Source organism: Kwoniella europaea, chromosome 1 (assembly GCF_036810445.1).
Source record: "Kwoniella europaea PYCC6329 chromosome 1, complete sequence".
Taxonomy (NCBI): Eukaryota; Fungi; Basidiomycota; class Tremellomycetes; order Tremellales; family Cryptococcaceae; genus Kwoniella; species Kwoniella europaea.
In genome coordinates this window covers 7,055,873-7,082,146 of record NC_089487.1, presented here as the reverse complement: position 1 = coordinate 7,082,146, position 26,274 = coordinate 7,055,873, and the positions used below count along the sequence as shown (strand labels likewise).

The window sequence follows — 26,274 nt, the reverse complement described above, 5'->3', positions numbered from 1 at the left end:
GCGAAGATAAGTGATACATACATGCAATAGTTAAACAATCAACGTCCTGACACATGATTCAGAAGTGTGGAAGAATTTTAACTATCGAAAATATCCTATGGTATGAAGGAATATCTTACTGTACATACTGTCAGTAACGATACTAGAAATGAAATGTTACAAAGAAATCTTTACATTTTTAATATAGTTGCACATCCACTTTGAACATCCTTACACGATATCGTATCGTCCTTCTGATTGTTCCTGAGACAGTTCTATCCTTTTCCGTTTCCGTATCTATCCTTGGTGACATAATCCCCTTAAAGAACCATACATTTTTTCTTTTAATCTCTATGTTCACCTAAATTTCCACTCTATCCGATCTATCCGATCTATCTCTCATTTAAGTCCTCGTCAAAACCTTCCAATCACCCTGTATCCACCTCTTCGCCCCCGCCAACAAGAACGTCGCCCCCATTGCCATTCCTCCACAAAGTCCGATACTAATATAATAAGCTTCTGCCCCCTGTCTCCCCAAATGACTCTGACTATAATCCAGCAAGGCAATTGCGATCGGTTGTCCAACCAAGGCAGGTATAACAAGGATCAACCAGTATATACTCAAAGCCGACGCCAAGTCCTTCACACCTACTACTCTAGCTACTAACGGAGCAGACACGGACCAGATGGTTCCACCTGTCATTCCTTGGATGAGGGCGTAGAAAACCAATACGCCAAATGATTTGGCAGGTAACCATATAGCTAAAGTTGATAGACCACATATGATATAACAGACGATGGTGAGGTTGATCCTCCCGCCTGTGTCGAGGAAATAACCCCATAGGGGACGACCGATCATTTGACCCGCAGCTAGGATGGACTGGAGAGCTGCGCCTTTGGATTGCGGGAGGGAGAGAGCGGAGGTGGCGAATGAGGCGAGGGAGTAGAGGGCGATGAAGTAGGCCATCACTAAGAAATGCAGAGAATCAGCATTTAGGTCTTATTGGTATTGAACCATTGGATATTGATTCTAATGTGATCGAGGAGAAGTCGTGATTCCATGAGCCTCCGTTGATAAAGGAGGATGATATGTAGTCCAGATTATGACCATACCATGCGCTGGGGATTCATTTTGAATGATGAAAGTATCCTTACTCACTAGTGAATGCAGCCCATAACCATACCCATAAGAAACCTGGGTGGTAGATCCATTTCAACTCCAATGGAGCCTGTCTCGCTCCTACAGCTTTATGTCTACCTTTTAACAGTAAGACAGCCGGTGTAAGGCAGACAAGGGAGATCAGGCCATTGATGATGAGTGCCCACTTGACGTCGATGTGGTCGATTGCTAAGCGGGTGGTATTGGAGAGGATCAAGCCACCGAGACCTGATCCAGAGGTAGCAATTCCCTGTGATGATTCGATAGTGTATATTTAGTATATGGTGTCATAAGTCGTATCGCGATACAAGTAGTGGAGACAGCTGGCGATGTTGACTGAAGATGAACAAACTCACCGTAGCTAGAGCTAATCTCTTCTTGAACCAATGTGCTAATAACGGCTGACTAGGTACGAGAGTAAGACCGAGACCTGCAACATGAAATCAACGGTCAATATATACCCATGTGACATGTAATGAATCTGAGAAGTTAGATAATACAATCCCGCCGACTTACCTATTCCAAACAATATACCTTGACAGAACAGGAACTCTCCAAAGTTCTTACATATACCCGCCATGCATTGACCAAGTACAATACCAACGACGCCTACGAGCGTAGAGTTATTTGATCAGCTTTAGCCCACTTTCTATCCATGTACCGAGCTTGAACTACCCTCAGAGCCATAATTGAGGCAGTGACAGCAGCTACAATCGTAAGAGAGGACATACCAAATAGCATAGTTATCCTAAATCCCAACCATCTACTCAAAGCATTCGCCAGAGGTCCACATAACAGACAAGTCGCCACGCTCAGTCCTCCTACCCAAGCGTAATTTAATGTCGATCCGCCATCAAAGTAGTTGTTCGCAAGATAGTACGAAGAGTATACACCATATGTTGTATTTATACCTGACCAGTGACAGACAAAATCAGCCCAACCCATCTCTCTGGCATAATTGAATATAGAAAAGGAGACTTACCCCACGTCGTAGCGTTGATAGCTATCAGACAACCCACTATCACCCACCCATATCCACCCTCAGGTATATCATCTTCACCATCACCTGCTATCTGAGGCTGTAGCTGCGGCTGAGGATGGGGTTGATCTTTCTCTGACGAAGCGAGCTGTTGGTTCACCTGAGTTTGAGATGAAGACGGCGTGGGGTCGACGGCAGTGATAGGTGGGTAATTCGTAGTGGATGCTCGTTCTATGTCGATATCTTGGGATTTTACCTCATCAGAGGAATTGATGGCGGTCATGTCGACCAAATTTTGACTGAGATGAAGAGGGGGAAGGACGAGAGAGATTGATGGGATTTGACAAGACTATCGAGATCAGATGACCAGTAATATTATACTTGTTCTTAAATTCGAAAGGGTTATATAAGTTACTTGAAGTGAGAGAGTGATGATGTGATATTGAATGGATGTCTCGAAGATGTTTCTACTCGGTTTTTCCGGTCCTTCGTCCACTCCATCCACTCTACCTTATATACAGTTTCCTCTTCCTCTTGTAGGATAGATTCGGATGATCTGTTATTTTTTTGCTTTGGATGATGTTGATGAGTAAGACAGGCTATACTATGTACACATATTTGCTTCCAGCTTCACTCCCATCGACTCCTTCTCCAACCTTGAAAGTCTAGTCGATGTTGTGCAAAGTGACAAGAGTGGAGGGGGGTCACGAAACAATAATCGGATTATAAATAGATTTCTCATTCAGTTGGGTGTTAGAGTGGAGGATCAAAAAGGATCCTTTTATCCGGCCGAGTCGGCATTATTCCTGTGTATTCAAAGTTTAAGCTTATTGTTCATCTCATGCTTGTACTGAACTGTATATTCACTATCGACATAGGATATCATTGCTTACATCAGACATGAGTATTTTCTGTCGGATACAATATAGAATGCGGTCTATCGGCCATCATACCATTCTGGCTGTCGGAAGTAATCCAATCTCAAGAAAGTACATTCAGCAAAGCCATAATATCAAACGGGTATCGAATAGAAGAAAAGTTGATTGAAGAGACGTTTTTGATCTAGATAGATGAGAAGATAGATGTGGGTATATAGGATATAAAAAGGAAACTATGGGTATACTGAAGAAGACAAACAGCAATGTATAGCAGATTTGTGAGAGTTCAGAAAACGATCTTTCCTCTACACACAGAATCGTGAAATGTCCATGAGTCACCATTCAACGTGTTTTTGTTTCTTATGAAATGTTGTCTTGTCTCTATTCTTCTTCCTACCTTAACTTCGGTCATCTCGATGTTCTTCGTGGTACTTGATTATCCAAGTGTGATTGCTACTTTTATCGACCCCCTCACATAGCCCTGCTCACCCCGCTCACACTCCCATTACTACTCCAACTACTTATCCTAGGTTGAAACCCTGCATCCCTAGGCATAGCCCAAGTATTATGCGTACCAGACGACATATGGGGTAAGAGGGGGATGTTCGTAGTGGTGGACCAGATAGATGGATCATAGGGATTTACCCATCTCGCATCGACTTCACTTGCAGATCCAGCTGAAGATTGTCTAGATGAAGAGGTAGATGGAGCATATCGCTTGTTAGGTACGAAAACCTCTGCGTTGGGGTTGAGCCTCTTTCGAGCTGGTTGGAAAGTGAAAGACGTATCGGACAGAGAGGAAGATGAGGTTGATGAAGAGCCCGAGAGTGATCGGGCAGTGGGTTTGACGAGGTTGGATACTTCTGAGAGGGAGGTGATGGATCGGCTGTGGGAGATGGTGGATGATGAGTCGGATGATGAGGAAGTCGAAGTCGAAGTGGTGGTGGTCCTACCGGTAGTTGATGTGAGGGAGGATGTGAGAGCAGTGACCTATCAGAAGAGGGACGTGAGCTTGAATACTTGAATAGCCAGTGAAGGGTCAATGACAAGATAGAAGATTGAGTAGGTGGTGAAGGGGAAATGAAGAGGAGCGGGTGAATAGGTAGTAAAGGTTAGGGGAGAGTCCGATCAGGCGGTGAAGGCAAAAAGTCGAGATGGAGTTCCTGAATAGGTGGTGAAGGAGTGATCTCAATAACGACGAGAAGGATGTTTCTCCGGAGGAGAAGATCGATGATGGAGAAATATGGTATGGATGGTATGTGAGTATCTAAAATGATTATGCAGGAAGAGCTACCTCGCCATGGCTATCATTGTTAAACTCACCTCTCTAACCCAATCCCCAACTCTTCCTTCCTCCTTCCTCCCAAGATAATCTTTCATCCTCTGAACACTCTTCAGCACTTCCTCCCGTTCTTCACGTCCACTCTCAACTCGTTCAATCAATCTCTTCATCTTATCCCTATCTCCTCCGCAGAATCGATTCATGAGATCCGTCCATCCTGCTCTCCTCCTGAAATTAGTCAAGTCAGAATCAACCTTGTTACGGGTGATACCAGCTTTAGTAGCGAGAGTTTCTTTTTGAGATAAAGTGGGATAAGGTTTGGAGAGGTGGTTGAGGAACCATAGTCGGACGACTGAATGATCAGCTTCTTTTTGGTTCTCTTCTTTCTTTGGAGGTGTTGAGGGTTCTTCGGATGGGTTGGGTGAGGGGGCACGGGTTATGGGTGTTGAAGGTGAGGAGAGGGATGGTGCCCTTCGACGTTTGGAGGCGCGGACGAGGGTTCGTGGAGCTTCGAGGGATCGTTTGTGAATGTGAGCTGGGGACCGGATCATCAGCTGACAACCTGAGGACCGACTTCTCAGCGACTTACTATCTTCAATAATCAGACTCTCCACCCTTGATGCTAATTGTTCTAGCGAATGATCGAAAGCGCTCTGTATTGATAACAAGCTGGACAATATCTTCTTAATATTGGATGCGACCGTCCATGCAGCTGCCGACGTGCGATGATCCAACAGCCTATATCCTAGCCCACGCTCTACCTTCTCCACCAGAGCAAGCCATTCCGGGAAAAGTCTTTGAGTTTTCTCATTTTGAAGGTCGTCCAAGATATTATGTTGTATTCGGAGCAATGATTTCGTCAAACAGATACTACTGGCTTTAGAAGTCATGGTTGGATGCGATTACCAGTTTCTTGTAAAGACAGGAGGTAGAGAGAGTCAGAAGTACTTCTGTATCACAATATCTATATATACCTGCTCTTCGCTATGCTCGGACAATAGCGTGATTTTATTGCTAATGAAACTGTACCATTGTACGGTTGATTGTTGTGATGGTGCACCCCCTGTTTTGTATATGTACAATGTACCCTGATGCACTGACACACACATCTATCCATACACTAAAACGAAGATATCCTTATTGTTCCCCATGAAGTGACAACATCTATATATGCCCTATATCATCTCTCCATTTCGAGTGCTTACCTTTCTTCCAATTGTCAATCTCCTTTTCACTATGGATCGAGTAACCGCCCTACAAGAGATCATTTCCGTTGCGAATCAGATACGAAAAACCTGCGGGGATGTTCAACAGCGACCTCCGCTCCTTGTTAGTGGTCTCCGACCTCAATTTGTCCTTCCATCCCGAGCCTGGATGTTCAACACTAACATCCCCTGGCCAGTTTTCCCCCAACTGGATTTGATATGGAATCGCATTATCGGACATTTGAACCAAGAGATTGGCAGGAGGATAGATCAGTTCGAAAATGCGTTGTCCAACATGGTATCTCTTGAACAAGCTGGGGGTATGGAGGACCGCGAAGTTGAATTCCAGCTTTGTGCGGTCTTTGAATCGAGCTTTGAAACCCATTGCAATGAAATTAGGAGAATAGTCAACAACAGCTTCCAGCAGCTGCCGTTCCAAGGGAGCGACTCGTCGAGCAGGAATACTGCCTTCTCCCAGGTGAGTCTGTGGAGGGGATGCTTACCAGTAAGCTGCTGAGCGATTTGTCTAAATCTGACCCAGACGACTATCAAGCTGCTCGAAGCTGCCTACACTCGTACCAAGATCCTGTCAGCCGCCGAAACAGCTATAATAGCAGAAGCAGCTGGGATAACACCTCATCAAGTGAGTGAAGTGTCTCATTGTATCGTTACCATAGACTTTCGACCCCCATCTCTCTTGCTCCATCTCCTCACCGCTACTCAATCTGACTTTTCGTCCTGTTGTGTAGGTGCGAACCTGGGTAAGCCTGTCCTCCATCATCAACTCTCTTGCCACCTATACACTTTCGTTTTCACCTAAAAAGGGGTCATGTATCCAAGCGTTTTTGAATTTTCCATCACTCTTATTGTTCTCATTATACCCCCTCCATCCCACGCGTAACTGCTCTGTACCCGCTTTGGTCATTCGCTTTGCTCCACTTTGATCCGCGATACACACAACTCTAGGGTACATTTGCTGATGGTGAACTGATGTTGTCATTGTTCTTGAAACGCTTTGCCACCCGATCTCGTACCTGAATATCGAATCATACCACGTGGATCATACAATAACCATCGAATTCAACTGTACCTCCTTCATTCAACGTCACCTTTCCATCAATACCCGCGTTCACTTGCAAAGAATAGTTCCAGAACAAACGTAATCGAGGATCAAAACGAGCCCCATCTTCATCAGCCAATCGACCCATACAATCCTTACCCAAACGAGCACAACAGATTAAACTCGAAACTTCCCCTTTCTCCTCTTCACCTGCTCCTATCAAACGACAAGTCAGAGGATTACCTAAAAGAGCTCAAGCTCAAGTATCTCATTATGCACCGAACTCATCTATCCTTGACTCATCGCTTGGTGACCTGCCGTTCAGCGAGGAATCATTCTCTCTCGGACATGGTGAGCCTCCCCATAGGGGCAAAGGGAATGGGGAAAGGATGAATCGATCACCATCTTTGACATCTACCATATCAAACTCAAGTGAAATTCCAAATGGCGGATTCATCTCTCCCTTCGATGCTCAGAATATAACTCAGATAGCTATCGAGTGGGGCACAGGTACTCTGAATGTCCCAGTAGATGTACTGGAAGGTGGTAAATTACCTATGTTCAACTTCACTCCTCCATCTCCACTCAACCTCAATTTCAATCCGATGTTCAACCCTAGCCCAAACTCTTCTAACAATGATATGGCTAGTATGTTCGGTGGACAAGTCTTTGACACACCGACATCAAACATCGCAACATTCGACCCTTCTGCTCAACAACCAAATCTCGACCTTGCAGCAGGATTAGAATCGATTGAATCCCTTCTCTCATCAGCTTTGTCAGACCCATCCTCATTCGAGCAATTCTCCACTCTTGCTGCTTCCCCTCAGATCTCACTTGGATCACTCTCGCCTAGAACGGACACTCTGGAATCTATTCCATCGATCGCTTCTGCTTTCGGATCAAATATCGGTTTAGCTGGAAATGGTGAAGAAGTTTTAGATGGAGGGTTCTTCGAAGCGTTAGAAGGATTGTTAGCTTCCCAGAATATCGGTGAAGGAGGATTAGGAAGTCCATTCTCCGAAAGTGTATATGGTGGAAATACTGCAAGAAAAGCTTTAACCTCAAGTCAAGCTAGTGGGATCATCTCTGCTGAAGAAGGGATTGATCTCTCTTATATCGCTGGTATACCATTACCTCCTTCCCCAATCAGAGGATCATTCGACTTGTTGGAATTTGATAATATGGCTGGACCGTCATTCTCTCATGACGAACAGACTTCATCAATCAACGATAATATCTCATCCTCATTTACCGAAAACGACTTCCTTGTCCAACCTCATTCCGGCATGTGTACACCTTCATCAATCACATCCGTCTACCCACTCATCACTCCTACCAACCCATCAGGTTTAAATCGAGAACCATTATTGGAGATAGAGCACGATCAGTGGAATTGGATGAGTGGGGTATTACCATTCGATATGGTGGGTATGGAAGTGGATATGATGGAGTTTGGGAACGTTACGAAGGTTGATGGAGAGCAGGGATGGATGATGGGTTCAAACGACGAAGAGGGTATGATGGCTTTGTAAAGATGCAGGAAATCAGATTGAGCATAGATCAAATTCACATAAAATTTGGCGAGGATCGAGCTTGGTGGTACTTAGTGAAGAAGTGAGAAGAGCAACAATCTTGGAAAATCAGCAACAAAATAACATTAATTATTCCTGTCAAATAGGATCATAAAAACTACTCATCTATGTTCAATAGCGTAATTTGTAATCGTATCATTTACCTATACCCATTGTAACTGTTTTGGTGCTGGACACCTCTTAATCTTGCCATATACACCTTATGCATACGATACTGTATTCACAGAATTCATTTTCTACAATCATCTGCAATCTAATCTTAGCAGGACTGCGGCTGCGACTACCTTTGCCCACAACTAAAACTAACACTACCCTTACAACCTCATCTTCCACTATTATCACAACTTTCAACTTCTTTTATCCCCTACCACATAGGGTTATACGAACACGAAATCCCCTGAAAATCAAAAATCTTCGATGCCCCGACCGACACTAACCTAGGTACCCCAATTCGTGAATCTTCCAGATCGTTGTTGTCCGAATACTAATCGACCGTCTAACAGAGGTACCTAAAATGAGGGTTCTGTCGATCCGTGACATCCGTCTCACCAGCCACTTTGTTCTGGTACTCTCTTTCCTCCATGGACAATCCACTAGCCTCGTAAGCCTGATCACGCTTTTTGTTCTCCCTCTGAAGGTACATCCACCAAGAGAGGAGGATAAGGGCGTTGATAGCCATGACAATCGCGTTACCGGTCTGTTCCAATGACTCTATGTCAGCTTGGCACACTATGTCACAGAAACGCTGAGTAAATGAAGAGGTTGACTTACAAGACCTTTGAGGTATCTTGGGGCATCACTTGCTCGCATCGTTTGAGATCCGATCATATTACCTGTACAGTATGCCTGGAAGGTAGTATACGTCATCAGCACATATTCTGTTCGATAAATGTCACCACATAATATGACGACAACCCCACTTTCGGCTTCAGATTTGCTGAACAGGATGAAGTGTTGAATTGTACTATACTCACGATCAAAGCCGAAGCACCAGTGAAACTCTTCTTAGTCCTTCCAGCCGTATTGAGAGGTAAGATTGCCCAAACCAAGAACGTCGCACATGAAATGACAGAAGCAAATGAGAATGCTCCCCACAATTGCCATTTACTGGCGGTCTTCGCCAAACCGACATAGAGGAAAACGATCATTTCCAATAATGTCCATGTGATAGCCAAGGGGAATCTCATCCTGGGGAAGAACGTGACGGTGACTGCTGAACCGATGATCACGCAAAATCCAATTGCACTACTGGGTAGTTGATACAAGATCGATTGTAGAGCTGTGAATCCAAATCCAGTATATACCAATGCTGTGAATGTGGTGAGGACTCCGTTGGGGATAGTGGCAGTAAGGTTGAAGAGAATGATGAAGTAATATTGGGGATCACGGAAACATTCTTTCACTTGAGACCATGTCCAGGCGTGTCGACCCGCATCACCAGCTAAGAAACAACGAAAAGGAAGATCAATCAGCACCCGCAGAGCAAATAGACCCCAAGAGGATTTAATGCGATTGGTGATTCATTACTCACTTCCATTGGAGACAATCCTGGAATGAGCCATCTTCTTTTGTTCCTTGTTCAGCCACCAGACATCACTTGGGATACCAATAAAGATGAACACGAGTATACCGGCAAAGACAGTCAGACTGCCCAGGAAGAAGTTGATAGCTCGCCATCCTGCGATTCCACCATCTGCTGCGGCCTTTTTGGCGATTGCGTAGCTATCGTTCAGAAACAGATCGTACAAATAAGCGTCCTTACATTCAATTGAAGCTTTATAACGTTATGAGGAGAGGGTAACTCACATGATAACGTTGAAACAACCTCCCAGGAAAGTATTCATGGCGAAATACATACAACTTCGTAAAGTAGCTTCGGATCGTTTGTACCATGATGCAACGACTACGAAAGAGATTACCAAGAACTCAGTCAGCAAACGTTTTAGGCACTGATGTCATCTCGACTGTAATGAATCAAGTTATCAGACATGAGACTTACTCAACAAGAATCCAGGTGTGACTGCACATTCCATCCAACCCAAAAGGACTCTACACATCGACAGCTGGAGGTAATCGTTACATAACCCTAGACCGATGACTACTATACCCCAGAGGATGACCGTTGCGCCCAAGGCTCTATAAAGAGGTGACCAATATCAGCGTCAGCCTAACAATCCAGCCTCAATTCAATAGTACTGCAAGTGGAAGAGACGTGAACTTGAATTCGGACTTGGACTTACCGACCGATAGGAAGTTTTTGGAAGATGTAAGACATAGGAATTTGACCAGCGAGATAAGCGCAGTCTGCCATTCAACAAGGAAGTTTAGTATAGATACTAAGTATTTAGCATCCGCCAATGGTGATCATCGTAAGCTGTAGGCTTCGACTTACAGAAATACACGGTGAGCAAAGAATATTCATCTCCCTTCAATTTGGTATCAGTCTTTAAACCGAATACTACTCCGGATGATAACGAGACTTTGTCCCTACAGACGACCATGATTAATGGGTCAGCCGGTTTCCCCAAGATCTGACGTCTGAGGTTTGAATTTGACTCACGCAAATTGTAATCCATAAGTCAACATCATGATAGGCATCAAAATCAGATCGAATCTCCATCTGAGTTTCTTGTACTCTTCTTCCGTATAGCTTTGTTCTGCCAAAATGACATCTTCGACGGCTGCATTATCGCCTTTGAGATGTCCGACGTGGTCTTCAGGTAAGACAGAGGTGGTGATACCATCTTTCTCAGATAGATGTTTCTCAGTAGGGTACGACATGTTGGGATTTGGATCGAATTGAAGGATGACCACTTCTCGTAAGATTGAAGAAATTGCAGAGGATCTTCAAGATCCGATGGTGTTACCAAAATTGATTGATGGATTGAAAGTGAAAGAAAAGAAATGGGAAATGCCCAGTGGTCTTTAGTATCCCTCGAAGTACTTTGTTGCACGCTAGGTCTCTTCCAGCTGAGCTCTATCTCAATCACTTGTCTGTCCAGCACAGGTGACTCCCATTCCCGGCTCTCTCCTATCTAGCCTCATCAGATCAACTGGTAGGTCGTCCAATCATATTGCATGCGTTCTCCCAGAGGGTGTGAACCAAGTAAGCGGAGAAGAAGGAGCACCGAGTCAAAGATAAGCTTTCGAACTATCTCCTAACTATTCGTACGTAGATTTAAATTGAGTGGTCTTTGTACCTCGGTAATTACGGATGAGTCGAGCCCCGTGAAAGATATAAGTGTTCTGCCGTTCGGCATTCAAGACAAACTCGTGTCATCTCGTCCGATAAATGTGCTGAACAGAGCGCAAGCCAGAAGTAATTACGCGCCCATTGGCGGTTATGAACGGGGACAGATGGATAGCTACACCAAATGTTACCCAGGCAGGATCTGGAGTGTCCCCCGAGAAAGGAGCAATACCGTAACAAACGTAACAAGTCACATGTGAAAGTGATGTGCGTGTTCATCGAAATGACCGACAGAGATAAGCTATCCCAAGCCACAATGGCGAGAGGTGGGCGGATCGTAACGTGACGAGACGCGACGGAGGATATTACTCGCTCGTACTTGGCACAATCTCTTGGTGGGCTCTTTTGCTTTTTTTTAGAAATTGAGATTTTGCCGAATATTAATATTTCGGCCGCGCACGGAAATACGATGGGATCGGGTGAGTATAATTACTGTGGAAAGGTTTGAGATCCCTCGGGGTAAAGTTGTGGTTCACCACAGACAATCAAGGACTCGCCCGTTATTCTGGGCCTTGGAAGTGGTCCCATCCACGGCTTGTGGTGGCACGCGAGGAAACCCGTTTATGTCGGGAGATGACAAGATCCGAGGTGCACCAAGCTCCGGGACATACACGTACTCACATGCAGTGAGCAAAGGGATCTCAAGCTAGAACATGAGGGAGCCGAAGCAAAGATAAGGAAAGGTACAGTACTCGTACCGTATAACGCCTGAAATTTGGCCTCGCTCAAGGTTGCAGAGCGCCCATCACCCATCACAGAGCAGGTCATTCCCTCCCCCGCTTGTACCAAGGGAGGAGGGTGAGCGAGTAGAGCAGGAGCTGAAAATGTGGATAGCTTGCTATTGCTACTACCATCACGTTATCTATCTTTTATCGTTCATTCATGTCATAATCAGGATTGGTCTATGTATATCTCTCTATGCTCTATACGGAATTCGAGTTATCCTTGCACGACCAAGCCGATTGTCCTCCATCGGCATTATAACTATCTATGATATCTTGGACGGCTCCCCAGGTCTACACGTCCACATATAAATCGGATCAGCAAAAAATCGACGTTGTTTCCTCATAGATCATGATATTAGAGCAGACAAACTTACCCCGGAAATCATCAAGTAGGCTGCTAAGACCACCAAAAACACATTTATGAAGAACAATGCACGATATCCGAATGATGTGTCAGTATGACGTCGAGATTTGTTATCGAATAACCACATTCCTCCCTACACGTTTTAACAAAAATCAGTAATTACACATCGAATAATACACGTTTCAGTCGCAGATACGTATGAGCACTCACCATCAACATGATACAGAAGAAAGTACCAAATAGAGCTCCGATCAATCCTACCAGACTACTGAATACTGGAATGGCACTGAACGGCGCGAGAATATCAGAATCAGCTTGAAGCTCATACCTAACCAAAACCAGATGCTAGAAAGAAAACTACGAATTGTGGATTAAAGCACATCAACTCACCTAGCGATGATATAGGCTATAATGGTACAAGTGCCTACACAACTCAACCAAACAGCCCAGTGTATAGGAGAGTTACTAGTAAGGTGTCGACTACCTTTCATCAACCTGAGGAAGATGTATTTGGCCGGGAGCTGTCGCAAGGCAAGTAGTTCAATGTGATGAACTGACGGTATGAGATAACACGAGTCTGACTCACATGAAGATAGATCGTGACTGTTACGTATAAACCAGGTAGAGCCAATCCATAGCAAATCCTCTTCATCAAAGCACCTGCTGAGCCCAGAGCTGGACTCGCGACGTATTGACCACAGTAGTAGTATACAACGGTACCGATAGCCTGTATAGTCAAGATCATCATCAGTAAAGTCATTTACTAATATATGAAGGAGCAAAATGAAAGTAGTTATATAATGATACTCACAATGTATATACTCGTGATAATGGCATTACTAATGAACATAGCTCTATTGAACAACCTCGGATCTCTCATCTCAGCAGCAATCGAGAAATAGGTCGGTACACCAGCATACGCCAGGATGAGCGAAGATAAGGCCGAAGAAGCTTGGAGGAAAGTGGGATGACCGATGACATGGAAATCTTTATCCCATTCTCCAGTAGTTGGCGCAAGAGCAGGTCGATCTTGTACTCCTACAGCGATGGTGACAGTCAAGATGGCGGATACGATTGAGAATAATCCGACCCAACCCAACCACGATATGTTTCCTAATGTCCTTATACTAGCCAACAGGAACCCAACTACCGCACTGACGGCGACGAATACGGCTGTACATGTTCCGTGGACTGAGACGGCGTTGAGACCTATAGATGCTCCCACGACGGCCGAACCGACCACGAAGATCATGACTATCGAGTTCTGAAATCAGCAGAGATCTTCCTTTGGTCGCGGAAGGGAGGATGGTAGCTCACATATACAGTAGATAGCGGCAAATACTTCACGTCCTATCTTGCCGAACATAATCTCTCCAACGTCCACGACACTGTCTATACAATAAATCAGCCTGAGAACGGTTTGCATGATACGATTATCGAGTACCGAATCAACTCACAGACTTCTCGATGCTTCAACTTGAACACTCCCACACAGTACCCGGACCAAGTCATGATAGCGGCGATAGCTACAAGACACAGTATACCGGGTACAATTCCCAACGTCATGAGGGCAAATGGTAAACTGAGTACACCTAGTCCTATCTGACTTTTCAATAACAACACAACAGCTCCCAACCATCCTACCTACATGACCACGAAAAGATCATTAGCGACTGACAGCACAGTGGATAAGTGTCATATAGAGCTAGACTCCACTTACATTCCTATAATTAGGTCCATCCTCTTTGATATCCCCAAAAACCTCATCGTGCGTAGTGATTTTCACTGCATGTCCAACTTCTCCATCTACTTCGTCGAGTGGCAAGTCGTCGTTACTGGATCGTTTGGAATCTTTCGTAGGTGTTATGGACATTTTTCGATAATTTGTTTAACTCTGTAAATCAATCAATCTATCTTTCAAGATCAGAAAAAAAACGAGATGAAGAGAATCAGACAAGATAATTTCGACACTTCGCTATGCGTATGCATCTTGCATCGACGATCTACGTATACCACCTTAGTCAAGGAGCCCTTGAGCTCGCTTCGTTCATATAGCTCCATGGTGATTTCATAAGGTGACTAAAGGAAAAACTTGGTCATGACAGTGGAAAAATCTTCTCTACTTCGCTTAACTCGTTAGTACTCGCTCCCATACGGGCTAAGGGAAAAACTCTTGGAATCTCACGTGGAGACTCCTCAAATATGTGAGACATCCTTGATCGACGTATTCGAAGGAAGTGACTCCCCTTCGTCCGCTTTCGCTGGAATGCTATTCAGGATGATGACGAGGGCAAAGGGTAAGTCATGGTAGTGCATGATCAAGTGAAGCTGCTGGATAAATGGACGAGTTGAAGAAAGATTCTCACAGATCAACCGATGCCAAGTTGAGCAATACAAATGGCATTAGCGGAATCAAACACAGCAACTAATGATTCACGAGGATCATTAGGATTTCCTAACACCGTAAACTCCACCCGGTAAAAGCGCAGTTAGTATGCGTTAGTCCGAACGGACTTTGTTGTAGCTCCATTTCCTATGATCACATTCTCTGAACGTGATGAAAGCCACGTAAGAACCCACCCGTGAACCCTGGCAATTTGCGGCAAGTGAAGGGAAGCAGATTAAGCTTAAGCTTATCGCTTAATCTGATCACATGCCAACCACAGATGAGTCTACGGTGCTTCTACCCTTCGGTACGAGTAGAGTCTAACGGACTGAAGATGTTGCGAGATGGAGGAACTCAATCATGTTGATTGTGTGGTCATATCCGTGGGAAAAGAAATTTGAGTTTACTTGAACGCCCATTTTCTGGTTAATTGAACTTAGTGCGAAGAATCACTCTTACTCGGTCCGAAATTCTCTGGTTCAGGCCAAAGGGGTGCTTCTGACGACGAAGGAGGAAAGGCAAGGACAATAACAAGTTTCATCTCCTTCGTACACTCTACTGAATACCATCTTAATGTCTCCTTTAGGCTTAGCGTTGATTGAATCGATTCGGGTATCACTTATACCGAATAGTCCTTCCAATATCAAACGTTCACACAACATCCTTTGTGTCTCTACTCGTAACAGGGCTATTCCTCTGAACCTCGGTAATGTCCGTAATATTTAGTCAGATGACCTCATGAGAACGGAGAGCCAAGAGGATGGATGGATCTTCGGTCCGATGCGAGATAAGCACAACAGTATCACTTCTTTGGATTTCACAGATATACCCCATGATTTTTCCCCCTTTCCCCCAAAGTGCCCCACTATCTTCCTCCCTACATCTCAAGTAACCTTCCATCAGACAGACCTGTCCTCCTACTGTATGTAGTGTTGGGATCGAAAGGTTAAAGGTTACGAAAATGACAGCTACAAACGAGAAAGCAGATATCCAACACGTCGACCATTTCGATGCCACTGCCGATGATGGGATAGAGAAGGAGAAGCAAGACATCTATAATGGTAGGATCGATCCTGAGACTGCGAAATACCTTGATCCGACTTTGGTAATTGATGATGATCTGAATAAGCAAATCAAGAAATTGGTGGGTCGCCTTCCACTCAGATACCGCAAAAAATCAGCTTTAACGCTCAGCATGTTACCATGTTTAGGTCGATTGGAGGATCTTACCTTTCTTACTATTGATCTACTTCTGTCAAACATGTATGTATCCACATATCCATGATCTACCTAGGTAGACGATCCGCTAACTTGTCCTTCATATGTAGTCGATAAAGGTATGTCAATTTGATGCATCTTCACGATGAAGTTGATATTTTGGCTGACGCATTGCTCAGCTACCCTCGCTTTCTCGTCTATCATGGGTCTCCAAGCAGACACCAACCTCCAAGGGCAGCAATACAGTACTCTCGGTACGATCCTTTACGCTGGATATCTTATCGGAGAAGTAAGTCTACTTTTCCTACATTCATGGCCTACGCGCCAGTGCTCATGAACGCTACAGGTGCCCGTCAATCGAGTTATCCAAAAAGTACCTCTAGGTAAATTTCTGGGCATCCTCGTCATCATCTGGGTGAGTTGCATCTTATCTAGTATATACCGTATAGGGAGAAAGCAAGCTTACTTCTGATTCTTAATATGATAGGGCACGATCGTATGTATGCATGCGATTTGTAAGAACTTTGGTGGTCTCATGGCTGTCGTAAGTGGTTTTGCGTCTCACCACTTGATCCTAGGTGATACTATTCATCGTTTCATTATTATTAGCGATTCTTATTGGGATTCTTCGAGTCTGGTGTGCAACCTGCTCTCATGACTTTGACTACTGTAAGTCCAATTAACCACATATCTTCACCAGACCGAAGGTGTACTTATGGTCATTATTGTAGATGTACTACCGACGTAATGAGCATCCTACAATCATTTCGTACTGGTACGGTATGCAAGGTGTTCAAGTGAGCTCAGACTCGCACCACCCATGAAACATGATACGGCGCTGACTCTTCCTATAGCTCTGTGTATCCGGTCTAGTCGCCTTCGGTCTCACCTACGTCAACTCACCTACCATCTATACCTGGCAAGCTTTGTTCATCATCGTCGGAGGTATGCTATACGTCCCTCAGCTCGCCCAATTGCGCGTAAGCTCACCTAATGGTCGTCGCTAGGCTTCACTGTAGTTGTCGGAGTACTTACTCTGATCTTCTTGCCTGATTCACCTATGAAAGCCAAGGTAAGTTGATGGTACCGTTCCCTCAATCGGAGATTCAACTGATATTTGATTGTTTACTCCAGTGCTGGACGGATAAGCAAAAGACAATGATCATCGAACGACTGAGAATCAACGAACAGGGTGTCCAAGACTCAAGATGGAAGTGGGAGCAGATGTGGGAGGGTGAGTGACAGCTTACCGTGGTCGGAACTTGGCCCCCTTTCGTCACGGTGGTGAATTGACCTCTCTTTCGTTGTCGTGAGATAGCCTTTCAGGATCCCGCTGTATGGTGTTACTGGGTAATGCAAATCGCTGGATTCATCATCGTCAACGGTCTAGCTGTATTCGCCAATATCATCGTTAAAGGATTGGGTTTCACTGTCCGACAAACTCAATTGTTGAACTTGGCTCAGGGTGGTTTCTCACTGATCATTTACTTCGGTACCGCCTGGGTAGCAAGGTTGACCAATCAAACTTGTCTGGTACTTGCTGGAACCATGGGTGAGCTGCCATGCATCTGTAAAATGGAAAAAAAAGTAGCTGATTGCAATACTCGTATACCAGCGATCGCTTTAGCTGGTACAGTCGTGCTTCTCACTGTACCTGTATCACCCAAGACTGCTCCAGGGTTGTTACTCGCTTTCTACTTTGCCAACTTCGTTATTGCCGCTGGTTCATTACTTTACAGTATTGTCACTCGTAATATTGGTAAGTGAAATGACCCGTTGCCGTTATTACGACAAGTTGAGCTTGTACTGAGATATCTTTGTGCTGTAGCTGGTCAAACCAAGAAGACGTGCGTTTCGGCTATGCTCTTCGTCACTTATGGTGCTGGTTGTATCATTGGACCACAAGGTAAGTTAATCTCAACCTTTCACACCATGTTTTGTACTGAACTCGACAATTCGCAGTTTTCCGAGCTAAAGATGCCCCTCGATATAAACTTGCTTTTGCCGTACACATCGGATTATACGGTAAGTTCACTTATCATACCTTCCTCGTCAGGATGGACATAGAACATTAGCTCACGGACAATCATGTTTGTAGCATTCTTCATCGTCATGACTTTCATACTCCGTTTCATCTTCATGAGACGGAACCACGTAAGAAGAAGAGATCATGAAGGTACTGAACAACCTGTGAGTTGCTCTTGTTTTCAGAAAACATTGTTCCGATAGCTGACCAACGTGATTGCTGTAGGGCGCCGAGCATATCGACCACGATCAAGCGTTTGCAGATTTGACTGATCTCCAGAACAAGCGGGCTTTCAGATATGTTTACTAATCCATTGAGGGGTTATCAATTTGCGAATTCAAATTTGATTCACTTGAATGGCTTTCATCTCTCTTCGTAATCTGCTTTCCCCTTTGAAGTGTGATTTTATAGCAGAATTTGATATGTGGATTCATAAAAAATGTATTGATAAGGAAATACATAAGACGATCGATCACCCAAAATGACAAACCCCACACTGATTTCGTACGGGTGTGGTGACCCCGGCAATCGCGGCGGTTCTTGTTGGAAAGAAGCTTACCTGAAGCATCATCTGTACAGAGTACAAAGCATTCTGCCTCCGTTACACAGTACAGTACACTCCCTTGCATTTTCTCCACCCTCCCCATCTTATGATCCCCCAATGGCTTGTTTACTCGCAGTCCAGTGCGCCAAAAGTCCAGATCTTCAAATAGGCTAACAGGAGAAAAGCCGCAAGTTCAGGTGGTTGTAGGCGAATGACAATAACCGGAGCCAGTCGGGCCGACCTACCATTAAAATCATTTTACGACCAACGTGACTTGATAGTCAGTCCATATACCACAAGGCATCCATACACGTAGGTCAAGTATATATATGGACAGTACACAATGCCTTTCCTCCCTCTCTTCCCCCCGTATACCGTTAACACAGCAATCCAGCAACACAGCAAAGATGGCAACAGCAGCTACAGCCGTACCCTCTGCCCCTCTCAAATCACAATACGAAGCTCACTATGATCCCACGCTCATCCTCAAACATCCAGAGTTCAAATTGCTCTCGGACGACGCACCAGAGCTTCAAGATAAGAATGCCAACATAGCATGTGCCTATAACCCCGCTCACGAAGTTCATCTCATGAACAAGCCTAGACCGAAAGTTGGGTTTGGAGAAGCGGTCGTTCATGTGAAAGCGACGGGTATCTGCGGGTGAGTGAACAGATAACCCACCTTCCTTGAGATCGTCACAAAATCAACATATCCTGTCTCCTTCAAACGCAGATAACAATAAGGATTATATTGAGCTAATGAAAATGCTATATACCTTAGATCCGACGTTCATTTCTGGAAACATGGTGCGATAGGACCTACCATGATTGTCCGAGATGAGACTGGAGCAGGGCACGAGTCAGCGGGAGAGATCATCGAGATTGGTGAAGGTGTGAAAGATTTGAAAGTAGGTGATAGGGTAGCTATAGAAGCTGGTGTACCGTGTGGTCAAGCGGATTGTGATCCATGTAGAACGGGAAGGTATAATGCTTGTGAGTTACAGCTTACCTGGTAGTTCTGCTGCATTTAAGCTGAAACTGATGACTGTTGAATCCGTTAGGCCAACGTGTCGTGTTCTTTTCCACTCCACCATACCACGGTACCCTCACTCGATTCCATGCTCATCCTGCTGCATGGTTGCACAAACTCCCCGATAACGTTTCTTTCGAAGAGGGATCACTCTGTGAGCCCTTGGCAGTAGCTTTGGCAGGGTTGGAACGAGCTGGTACGAGATTAGGTGATCCAGTGGTGATTTGGTGGGTCATTATTCCTATATTCCCTCAAATCCACCTAGTCTCTAATGTGTCCATTCCCTATCACTCCGTCTACTATTTCTCACCCATTTTCACAATGGATATCTTCCTTTGCCTGATCTGTCACTGACCTCTCCAAATAGTGGTGCCGGCCCAATCGGACTCGTCACCCTTCTGGCAGCCCACGCATCAGGCTGTACCCCCATCGTCATCACCGACCTCGTGGCTTCCCGACTTGAATTCGCCAAGAAACTCGTTCCGACCGTGAAGACCGTCGAAATCCAGAGAGAGTGGAAGCCAGAGGACGTAGCTGAGAAGATCAAAGACGCCGCTGGGACCGGACTCAAGATAGCATTGGAATGTACCGGTTTTGAGAGTTCTATCAGAGCTGCTATCTACGTGAGTACGCGTAAACCCCCTCATCGACCAGTAAAGCTGATAACATTGTCCGTGAATAGTCTCTTCTCTTCGGGGGAAAAGTATTCGTTATCGGAGTAGGACCTACTGAACAGAGCGTAAGTGTTTTCTCATTGGTACCACATGAACCAAACAACATTCTTGATTCACCTCCATTTATATATCGTGTCAACTAATCACCCCATAGTACCCATTCGGATATTGCTCCGCCAACGAGATCGACTTACAGTTCCAATACCGATACGCCAATCAATACCCCAAGGCGATTCGACTAGTCTCAGGTGGGTTGATCAACTTGAAACCTTTGGTCACCCATCGGTTCCCATTGGAGCAAGCAGTGAAGGCTTTCCATGTTGCCGCGGATCCCAAGCAAGGTGCTATCAAGGTGCAGATCACGGATTAGACGAAAAGATGTGGACGGACTATGAACGAGTTTTGAGCTTTGGGTTGATGGGATGATGGGTTGGTATGGCATGTACAATGATAGCTCGAGATGAAAAGAGGACTTGGGGTAAATAATCTTCCAATATGAATCTCATGGACAATCAATGGAATGGAGTGAGAGTACCTGATAAGATAAGATACCTTCTTGGTTCGGTACAGCCTGACTGGATTCGGAGGCCTCACGTTAAACAATCCCCAAGAGTCACTGAACGGCAACCCGATTCTATGACTGAAGCAGAGTAGTAGGGTAATCAGGATGAGTACTGGCAAGGTCATAGGGTAATAACATTCGACGGTCAGATCCTGATCCTGTCATACGCAGCAGTGCCCTCTTGGCATCACTTGGCATCTTTCTTCGTTTCCGATCAAATGACATCCCATCCATCCATCCATCTCGAATATCAGTACAGAGCATTATGCACATACCTATAAGTGATGGCCATACTTTCGCCCAAGACGACGGTCCAATACAGGATGATCCAGACTTACATCCTCTACCTCCTTGTCATCCCATTCGTTCAAGCTCAATCAACCAATTATGCTCAATGTACAGCATCGCCATCGGGATCATACGATCTCGGACTTCATATCACAGCAGTCTTCGTCTTGCTAGTAGCATCAGCTATAGGGGTCTTCCTACCTGTATTCATGGCTAAAAACGTAGATGAAAAGAGCAATAGTGGTAATAAGAGGGACGAATGGGTGAGAAGAGTATTCTTTGTAATGAAGTATTTCGGTACGGGAATCATCATCTCTCTGGCGTGAGTGCAACACTTGGAAACCAAGTGGACTATGATGGTAGAATGTCAGACTGCATTCTGATGGATCGAGTTTCACCTAGGTTCTGTCATCTGTTACAAGAATCGTTCGAAAACTTTTCAAAGTGAGTACTGTAATTTCCAATACCTCGATTCGATCCTGCTTCTCTCACTGATCATACGTATCATACTGATACACATATGTGTATTAGCCCGTGTATCGGTACTTTGGCATACAGACCAACAACACCGTCCATAGCGATGGGATCGATGTTGGTGATTTGGCTGGTCGACTATTTCAGTGCCAGATGGGTGAGTCACGTCTACCGAATCCACGGATAATCACATGAGCTGACTGTCAATGCTTTTCAGGCATCGCGTGGTGACAAGTCTCCCCCTCTTGCACAAATCCAACCCTCTAAGCCGACATCTATACCTTTGACATCAACCAACGAAGACTCTATCCAACCTGCTCCAGCTACACCGCCAGTATTCGCAGATCTAGGATGTACGCACATCCACCGACCTACCTCAGACGAACTAGACCCTAATTCTCAGAGAGCCCATTGGGATGTTCAATTGCTGGAAGGTGGAATAGTATTTCATTCGATAATGATTGGAGTTACGTTGGGTGCTCAGACGGGAGGGTTCGAAGTTACTTTTGCGGGTGAATTTTCATTTTCAGACTTGGTCTTACCTCTTATCATCCGACCATCACAGGATGTTGTTACTGACAGTATGACTACGAATCCTAGCACTGGTCTTTCACCAGCTGTTTGAAGGATTAGGATTAGGTACCAGGATAGGTGCATTAGTCTGGAAGAGAAGTTGGACAAAATGGTTAATGTGTACTTTGTATGCTATAACCACTCCAGTGGGAATTGCTATCGTTAGTGCTTTCATTAGTGTCAGTCAGCCTATGAGAGAGACGATGATTAGTATTAATACTTCTCATAGGGGATCGGTGTCCATCAATCGTTTAATGAAAATGGGAAAAGGGAATTGATAGCTATTGGAGTACTGAACTCGATATCAGCTGGGATTTTACTTTACGGTAAGTATGACTGATCCATTTTGATAAATGATAGATTTCTCACTGAATTCTCGCGTCATTCAATCTTTACCTTATTCAGGAGGACTATGTCAGCTGTTATACGCTGAATGGGTAATCGGCGATATGCGAGATACCTCGAATGCCCGAGTCTGCTCAGCGTTGATTGCGCTGTTATTGGGGGTTATCGCAATGGCTCTAATAGGGAAATGGACATGATCAATGTGGAGAGAATATGGTAATTGATAAAATTGGAATTCCCGTATGTTGTATATAATAAAGCTAGACCTCATTCACAGAAGCTCTATCTCACTCGGGAAATGGACAATATAGTAAACTGCAGATCACTCAATATGAAGCATGAGTATAGGTCAATTTGCATGATGAACATACAATAACTACATAGATTATGTCACCAATTCTACTAACATTCCTCAATGCAATCACCCTTTCTAGAGCCCTCCGCTGCCTTCTCATTTCTATCTCCTACCAATTGCTATCAAATAAAGTCCGATTGTAGATCTGTTGATCCCATCTACCAATTCTTGATCTGATAGACAATCTTCTCTTTCCAAGTGAGAGATTGATATCGCAAATCCTCATCCGTGTCACTATCGTCGATATCAAAGAACTCTCTTGATCCCGAGGTCAGGTCCATCTCGTGCATCTTGACAGCTTTGGTTCGGTGGAAGACTGAATATAGCAGTGAAAAGCCAATCAGCAATGAACGCTTTTACGTAGGACGCAGTGATCGAGACAGAGGGTAAGCGAAGGGTGTAACTCACGTTTGTAACCGACGTAAGCAATCACATAGACTGGAATACCGATATAGTTGGTAATGAAAGTCTTGTAGTCGAAAGGCATGAACGCGTCGAATCCCTTGAAGAGACATACCAGGCAAATCATGAAGAGTGAAAAGTATGTGAGGTAAGGTTCGAAAGGAGCTTTGTAAGGTAAGGTATCTCTCGAGATACCCTGAGCTTTCATACCCCTCATGAAAGCAACGTGGGAAGCAAGGATAGATACCCAAGTGAGACCTCCTAGGATGGTAACGGTGTTGACGAAGTAGTTGAAAATCTTCAACGCATCGGACGAGGCGACTAAGTAGGCCAATCCCATGAACGTACCTAAGACACATTGTTGGATCAGCAAGATGTTGAGGAAAGCAACTAGCAGCTGATTGAGGATGCAACACAACTTACCAGTGAAGATGAATGCTACCCAAGGTACACCTCTCTTAGTACATTTAGTGAAGATTCTAGGTGCGTGTCCGTCTTTGGCCATTCCATAAAGGGTACGAGTCTGACAAGCTCTAATCAGCTTGTTCGTGTCGCGAGAGCATATGGTTCAAGCGGAGACTCACGGCAACGTATTGATCAGAATTGGCAGCGGACATTGTGAAGATGAGGATACTGCGATTGAGTTCAGTACATGATGCAGCTTGCGACACGAGAAACAAAGGGTACTATTACTCACCAAGCATTGATGAGAGAAGGGAGTCCCTTGATACCAGCAGCTTTGATGGCTACAACGAACGGAGAAGCCGAAGCACCACCTGAGGTACCCGCTTTGGCGGCTTGGGCGAGCAAAGAGGAGCTCGAATCGACAATCATACCGACGATCAAGATACAGAAGATGTAGAAGAAGATGATTCTGAAGAAAGTCTTTTTGATCGCCGCTGGCACTGTCTTCCTGGGGTTCTAAAGATGAAATTACAAGCTGTCAGTCAACAAGCCAAAAGAGTTTGATAGCCTGGGCTCAACTCACTCTAGCTTCTCCGACGGTGATGGCTACCAGTTCTGAACCAGTGTATGCGAAGAGAGCGAGGACCATGGCATTCCACCAACCTGAACAACACAGGTCAGCTCTGATAGCCGATATGTCAAATGAGAGGAGTCGGTGTGAGATGAACTGAACTTACCGAGGAATTTACCAGTATCACCAGTAACCTTGTATGGTTTGAAAGCACGACCATGTTTCCAATAAGCGAAGCCCAATCGATCTTGTCCTGGGACACCTCCGAGATCGATGATCAATCCTAAGAGGATCAATCCAGTGAGGGTAATGATTTTGATGAATGAGAGCCTAGAGTCAAAAGTCTATGATCAGTCTAATCGGGAGATAGATGGACGATGACGAGGAAGTAATGTGCTCACCAGAATTCAACTTCTCCGAACCATTTGATACCCAATGTATTGATGGCGATTACGAAGACGATCAAAATGGTGACCCAGGCGGCTTTGTTCACAGACTGATTCCAGTATCCGATGACTAAGGAGCCCGCGACGATCTGATTTGGTGAGAGAATGAGATACTATATATTCTTCAACGTCAGCTCGACTTATCCACTAGCTCTACAAACACAGGATGTTAATGCGAAAGTGAAAGAAGGTTCGCGACTCACTTTACACAGGTAGATGACAGCAGTTGCAAAACCGAAAGCTGGATCCACACATCTCGTAGCATGACCTGCGAAACCTTTCTTGGTGGGGTATTTGGTACTCATTTCACCGAGTGCTACAACCAACAGGGATAAGTCAACCAGTCAATCAGTCATTTGATTAATGTGAGAGTCCTCAGTCGTAAGAACTCACCTAAGAGCACACCGAAACAGACGATACCCATGATACAATACGCGACGAAGACTGAACCAGGACCAGATCTAGCTAGGGAAGTACCTGAACCAATGACCAAACCAGTACCTGCACAACGTCGATGTCGGCCAAATCAGTAATTGCAACTTCGGGAATTGTCTAGTACGAGTAATTTGATCGAACTCACCGATAGCACCACCAATAGCAATCATACTGATCTGTCTACTCTTCAACTCTCTGTGAGTCTCTTCCTCCCTGGGTCGGATCTCCTCACCAGCTGGACCCGAATAGGTATCAGCTGGCAGACCCTTCTTCTCCGCCTCCTCAAATGGCATGGGTTGGTTGTATCTCTCAATCGACATGGTCGACAACAATGAATCGAAGGGAAAAAAAGAGTATACGAGATGAGATGTATAGTACTGGTGATAGATAAATCAATGTGTTAGTGGGGCAGTTTGATAAGGTTGATGGTTCTTTATATGTACATGCACAGGTAAGCCTTTTTTTCCCACTTTTCACTTTTTTCCCATTAGGTCTGATCACCGGGACTGATTGATGGATGGATGGGGACTGATTGATTGACTTGATTCAATCACACGAGCCAAACAGAGTGGATCATTTTTACATCGTCTTCTCCCTTTACCCTTGTCGATCCGATCGTCCCACGGGTTCAGTTTGTTTCCCTTTCCTACCTCTTCTAGACTGTCACTCTAGCGAATGAGGTAACGCAGGCTTATCATTCTCTCAATTCTCCAACACTTAAGCGGTTCCTAATTAACGAACAGCAAGGGAAAATACAGGATGAAAGTCTTGGGGGGTGAAGAATGAAAAGTTTGGATTTTTCGCCTAAAATAAACTAAAATGATTTTGAGGTGGTCTTGGCATTCTTGTTTATACCCGTGGGACCGCATGGTGCAACCAACATCATCCATACTCATATTGCTTCAACAAGCTCCGACCGGTACCTAACTTTGACTTTGCATGCAAATTACGAGATGGAGTCAATTCTCGGTACGTTATCTCCATTTGTTGGGTGCAAGAGCGAGCGTATTGAGACCCCTCACTTAGCCATTGGTGTGTCGATGCTCCACTCAACCGCCTTATCT

The 26,274-nt window shown here is 44.8% G+C and overlaps 9 protein-coding genes across 9 annotated transcripts; 4 read left to right on the top strand and 5 right to left on the bottom strand.

Moving 5' to 3' along the window:
- Positions 1-382: 382 nt before the first annotated feature.
- Positions 383-2,400, bottom strand: V865_002707 (uncharacterized protein; the record flags this gene model as incomplete). The annotated part of the gene is made up of 6 exons (XM_066226506.1): positions 383-948; positions 1,139-1,388; positions 1,495-1,568; positions 1,655-1,747; positions 1,870-2,049; positions 2,121-2,400. The coding sequence occupies 6 exons, from the start codon at positions 2,398-2,400 to the stop codon at positions 383-385; spliced, it is 1,443 nt and encodes a 480-aa protein (XP_066082603.1).
- Positions 2,401-3,466: 1,066 nt separating this feature from the next.
- Positions 3,467-5,167, bottom strand: V865_002706 (uncharacterized protein; the record flags this gene model as incomplete). Its single annotated transcript, XM_066226505.1, has 3 exons — positions 3,467-3,985; positions 4,319-4,812; positions 4,867-5,167. The coding sequence occupies 3 exons, from the start codon at positions 5,165-5,167 to the stop codon at positions 3,467-3,469; spliced, it is 1,314 nt and encodes a 437-aa protein (XP_066082602.1).
- A 346-nt stretch (positions 5,168-5,513) lies between these two features.
- V865_002705 (uncharacterized protein) lies at positions 5,514-8,077 on the top strand (the record flags this gene model as incomplete). Its single annotated transcript, XM_066226504.1, has 4 exons — positions 5,514-5,960; positions 6,024-6,125; positions 6,232-6,243; positions 6,629-8,077. 4 exons carry the CDS (start codon positions 5,514-5,516, stop codon positions 8,075-8,077), a joined length of 2,010 nt encoding a protein of 669 aa, XP_066082601.1.
- A 556-nt stretch (positions 8,078-8,633) lies between these two features.
- On the bottom strand, positions 8,634-10,918 carry V865_002704 (uncharacterized protein; the record flags this gene model as incomplete). The annotated part of the gene is made up of 9 exons (XM_066226503.1): positions 8,634-8,834; positions 8,909-8,983; positions 9,112-9,578; positions 9,669-9,859; positions 9,944-10,040; positions 10,137-10,273; positions 10,378-10,441; positions 10,530-10,624; positions 10,698-10,918. The coding sequence occupies 9 exons, from the start codon at positions 10,916-10,918 to the stop codon at positions 8,634-8,636; spliced, it is 1,548 nt and encodes a 515-aa protein (XP_066082600.1).
- Positions 10,919-12,310: 1,392 nt separating this feature from the next.
- Positions 12,311-14,349, bottom strand: V865_002703 (uncharacterized protein; the record flags this gene model as incomplete). Its single annotated transcript, XM_066226502.1, has 9 exons — positions 12,311-12,403; positions 12,487-12,609; positions 12,687-12,762; positions 12,867-12,997; positions 13,063-13,203; positions 13,288-13,730; positions 13,794-13,868; positions 13,934-14,120; positions 14,197-14,349. 9 exons carry the CDS (start codon positions 14,347-14,349, stop codon positions 12,311-12,313), a joined length of 1,422 nt encoding a protein of 473 aa, XP_066082599.1.
- Positions 14,350-15,823: 1,474 nt separating this feature from the next.
- V865_002702 (uncharacterized protein) lies at positions 15,824-18,415 on the top strand (the record flags this gene model as incomplete). The annotated part of the gene is made up of 17 exons (XM_066226501.1): positions 15,824-16,006; positions 16,074-16,125; positions 16,191-16,199; positions 16,260-16,369; positions 16,427-16,495; positions 16,568-16,624; positions 16,690-16,749; positions 16,812-16,877; positions 16,935-17,025; positions 17,088-17,152; positions 17,215-17,314; positions 17,399-17,632; positions 17,696-17,839; positions 17,909-17,986; positions 18,043-18,105; positions 18,179-18,270; positions 18,332-18,415. 17 exons carry the CDS (start codon positions 15,824-15,826, stop codon positions 18,413-18,415), a joined length of 1,557 nt encoding a protein of 518 aa, XP_066082598.1.
- A 642-nt stretch (positions 18,416-19,057) lies between these two features.
- V865_002701 (uncharacterized protein) lies at positions 19,058-20,724 on the top strand (the record flags this gene model as incomplete). Its single annotated transcript, XM_066226500.1, has 6 exons — positions 19,058-19,311; positions 19,432-19,643; positions 19,712-19,907; positions 20,048-20,303; positions 20,363-20,419; positions 20,509-20,724. 6 exons carry the CDS (start codon positions 19,058-19,060, stop codon positions 20,722-20,724), a joined length of 1,191 nt encoding a protein of 396 aa, XP_066082597.1.
- A 515-nt stretch (positions 20,725-21,239) lies between these two features.
- V865_002700 (uncharacterized protein) lies at positions 21,240-22,793 on the top strand (the record flags this gene model as incomplete). The annotated part of the gene is made up of 7 exons (XM_066226499.1): positions 21,240-21,526; positions 21,607-21,648; positions 21,736-21,835; positions 21,896-22,190; positions 22,279-22,412; positions 22,481-22,577; positions 22,657-22,793. 7 exons carry the CDS (start codon positions 21,240-21,242, stop codon positions 22,791-22,793), a joined length of 1,092 nt encoding a protein of 363 aa, XP_066082596.1.
- Positions 22,794-23,109: 316 nt separating this feature from the next.
- On the bottom strand, positions 23,110-25,530 carry V865_002699 (uncharacterized protein; the record flags this gene model as incomplete). Its single annotated transcript, XM_066226498.1, has 11 exons — positions 23,110-23,267; positions 23,360-23,701; positions 23,777-23,876; positions 23,938-23,986; positions 24,051-24,274; positions 24,342-24,421; positions 24,496-24,659; positions 24,731-24,888; positions 24,979-25,091; positions 25,169-25,276; positions 25,356-25,530. The coding sequence occupies 11 exons, from the start codon at positions 25,528-25,530 to the stop codon at positions 23,110-23,112; spliced, it is 1,671 nt and encodes a 556-aa protein (XP_066082595.1).
- Between the last annotated feature and the right edge of the window lie 744 nt (positions 25,531-26,274).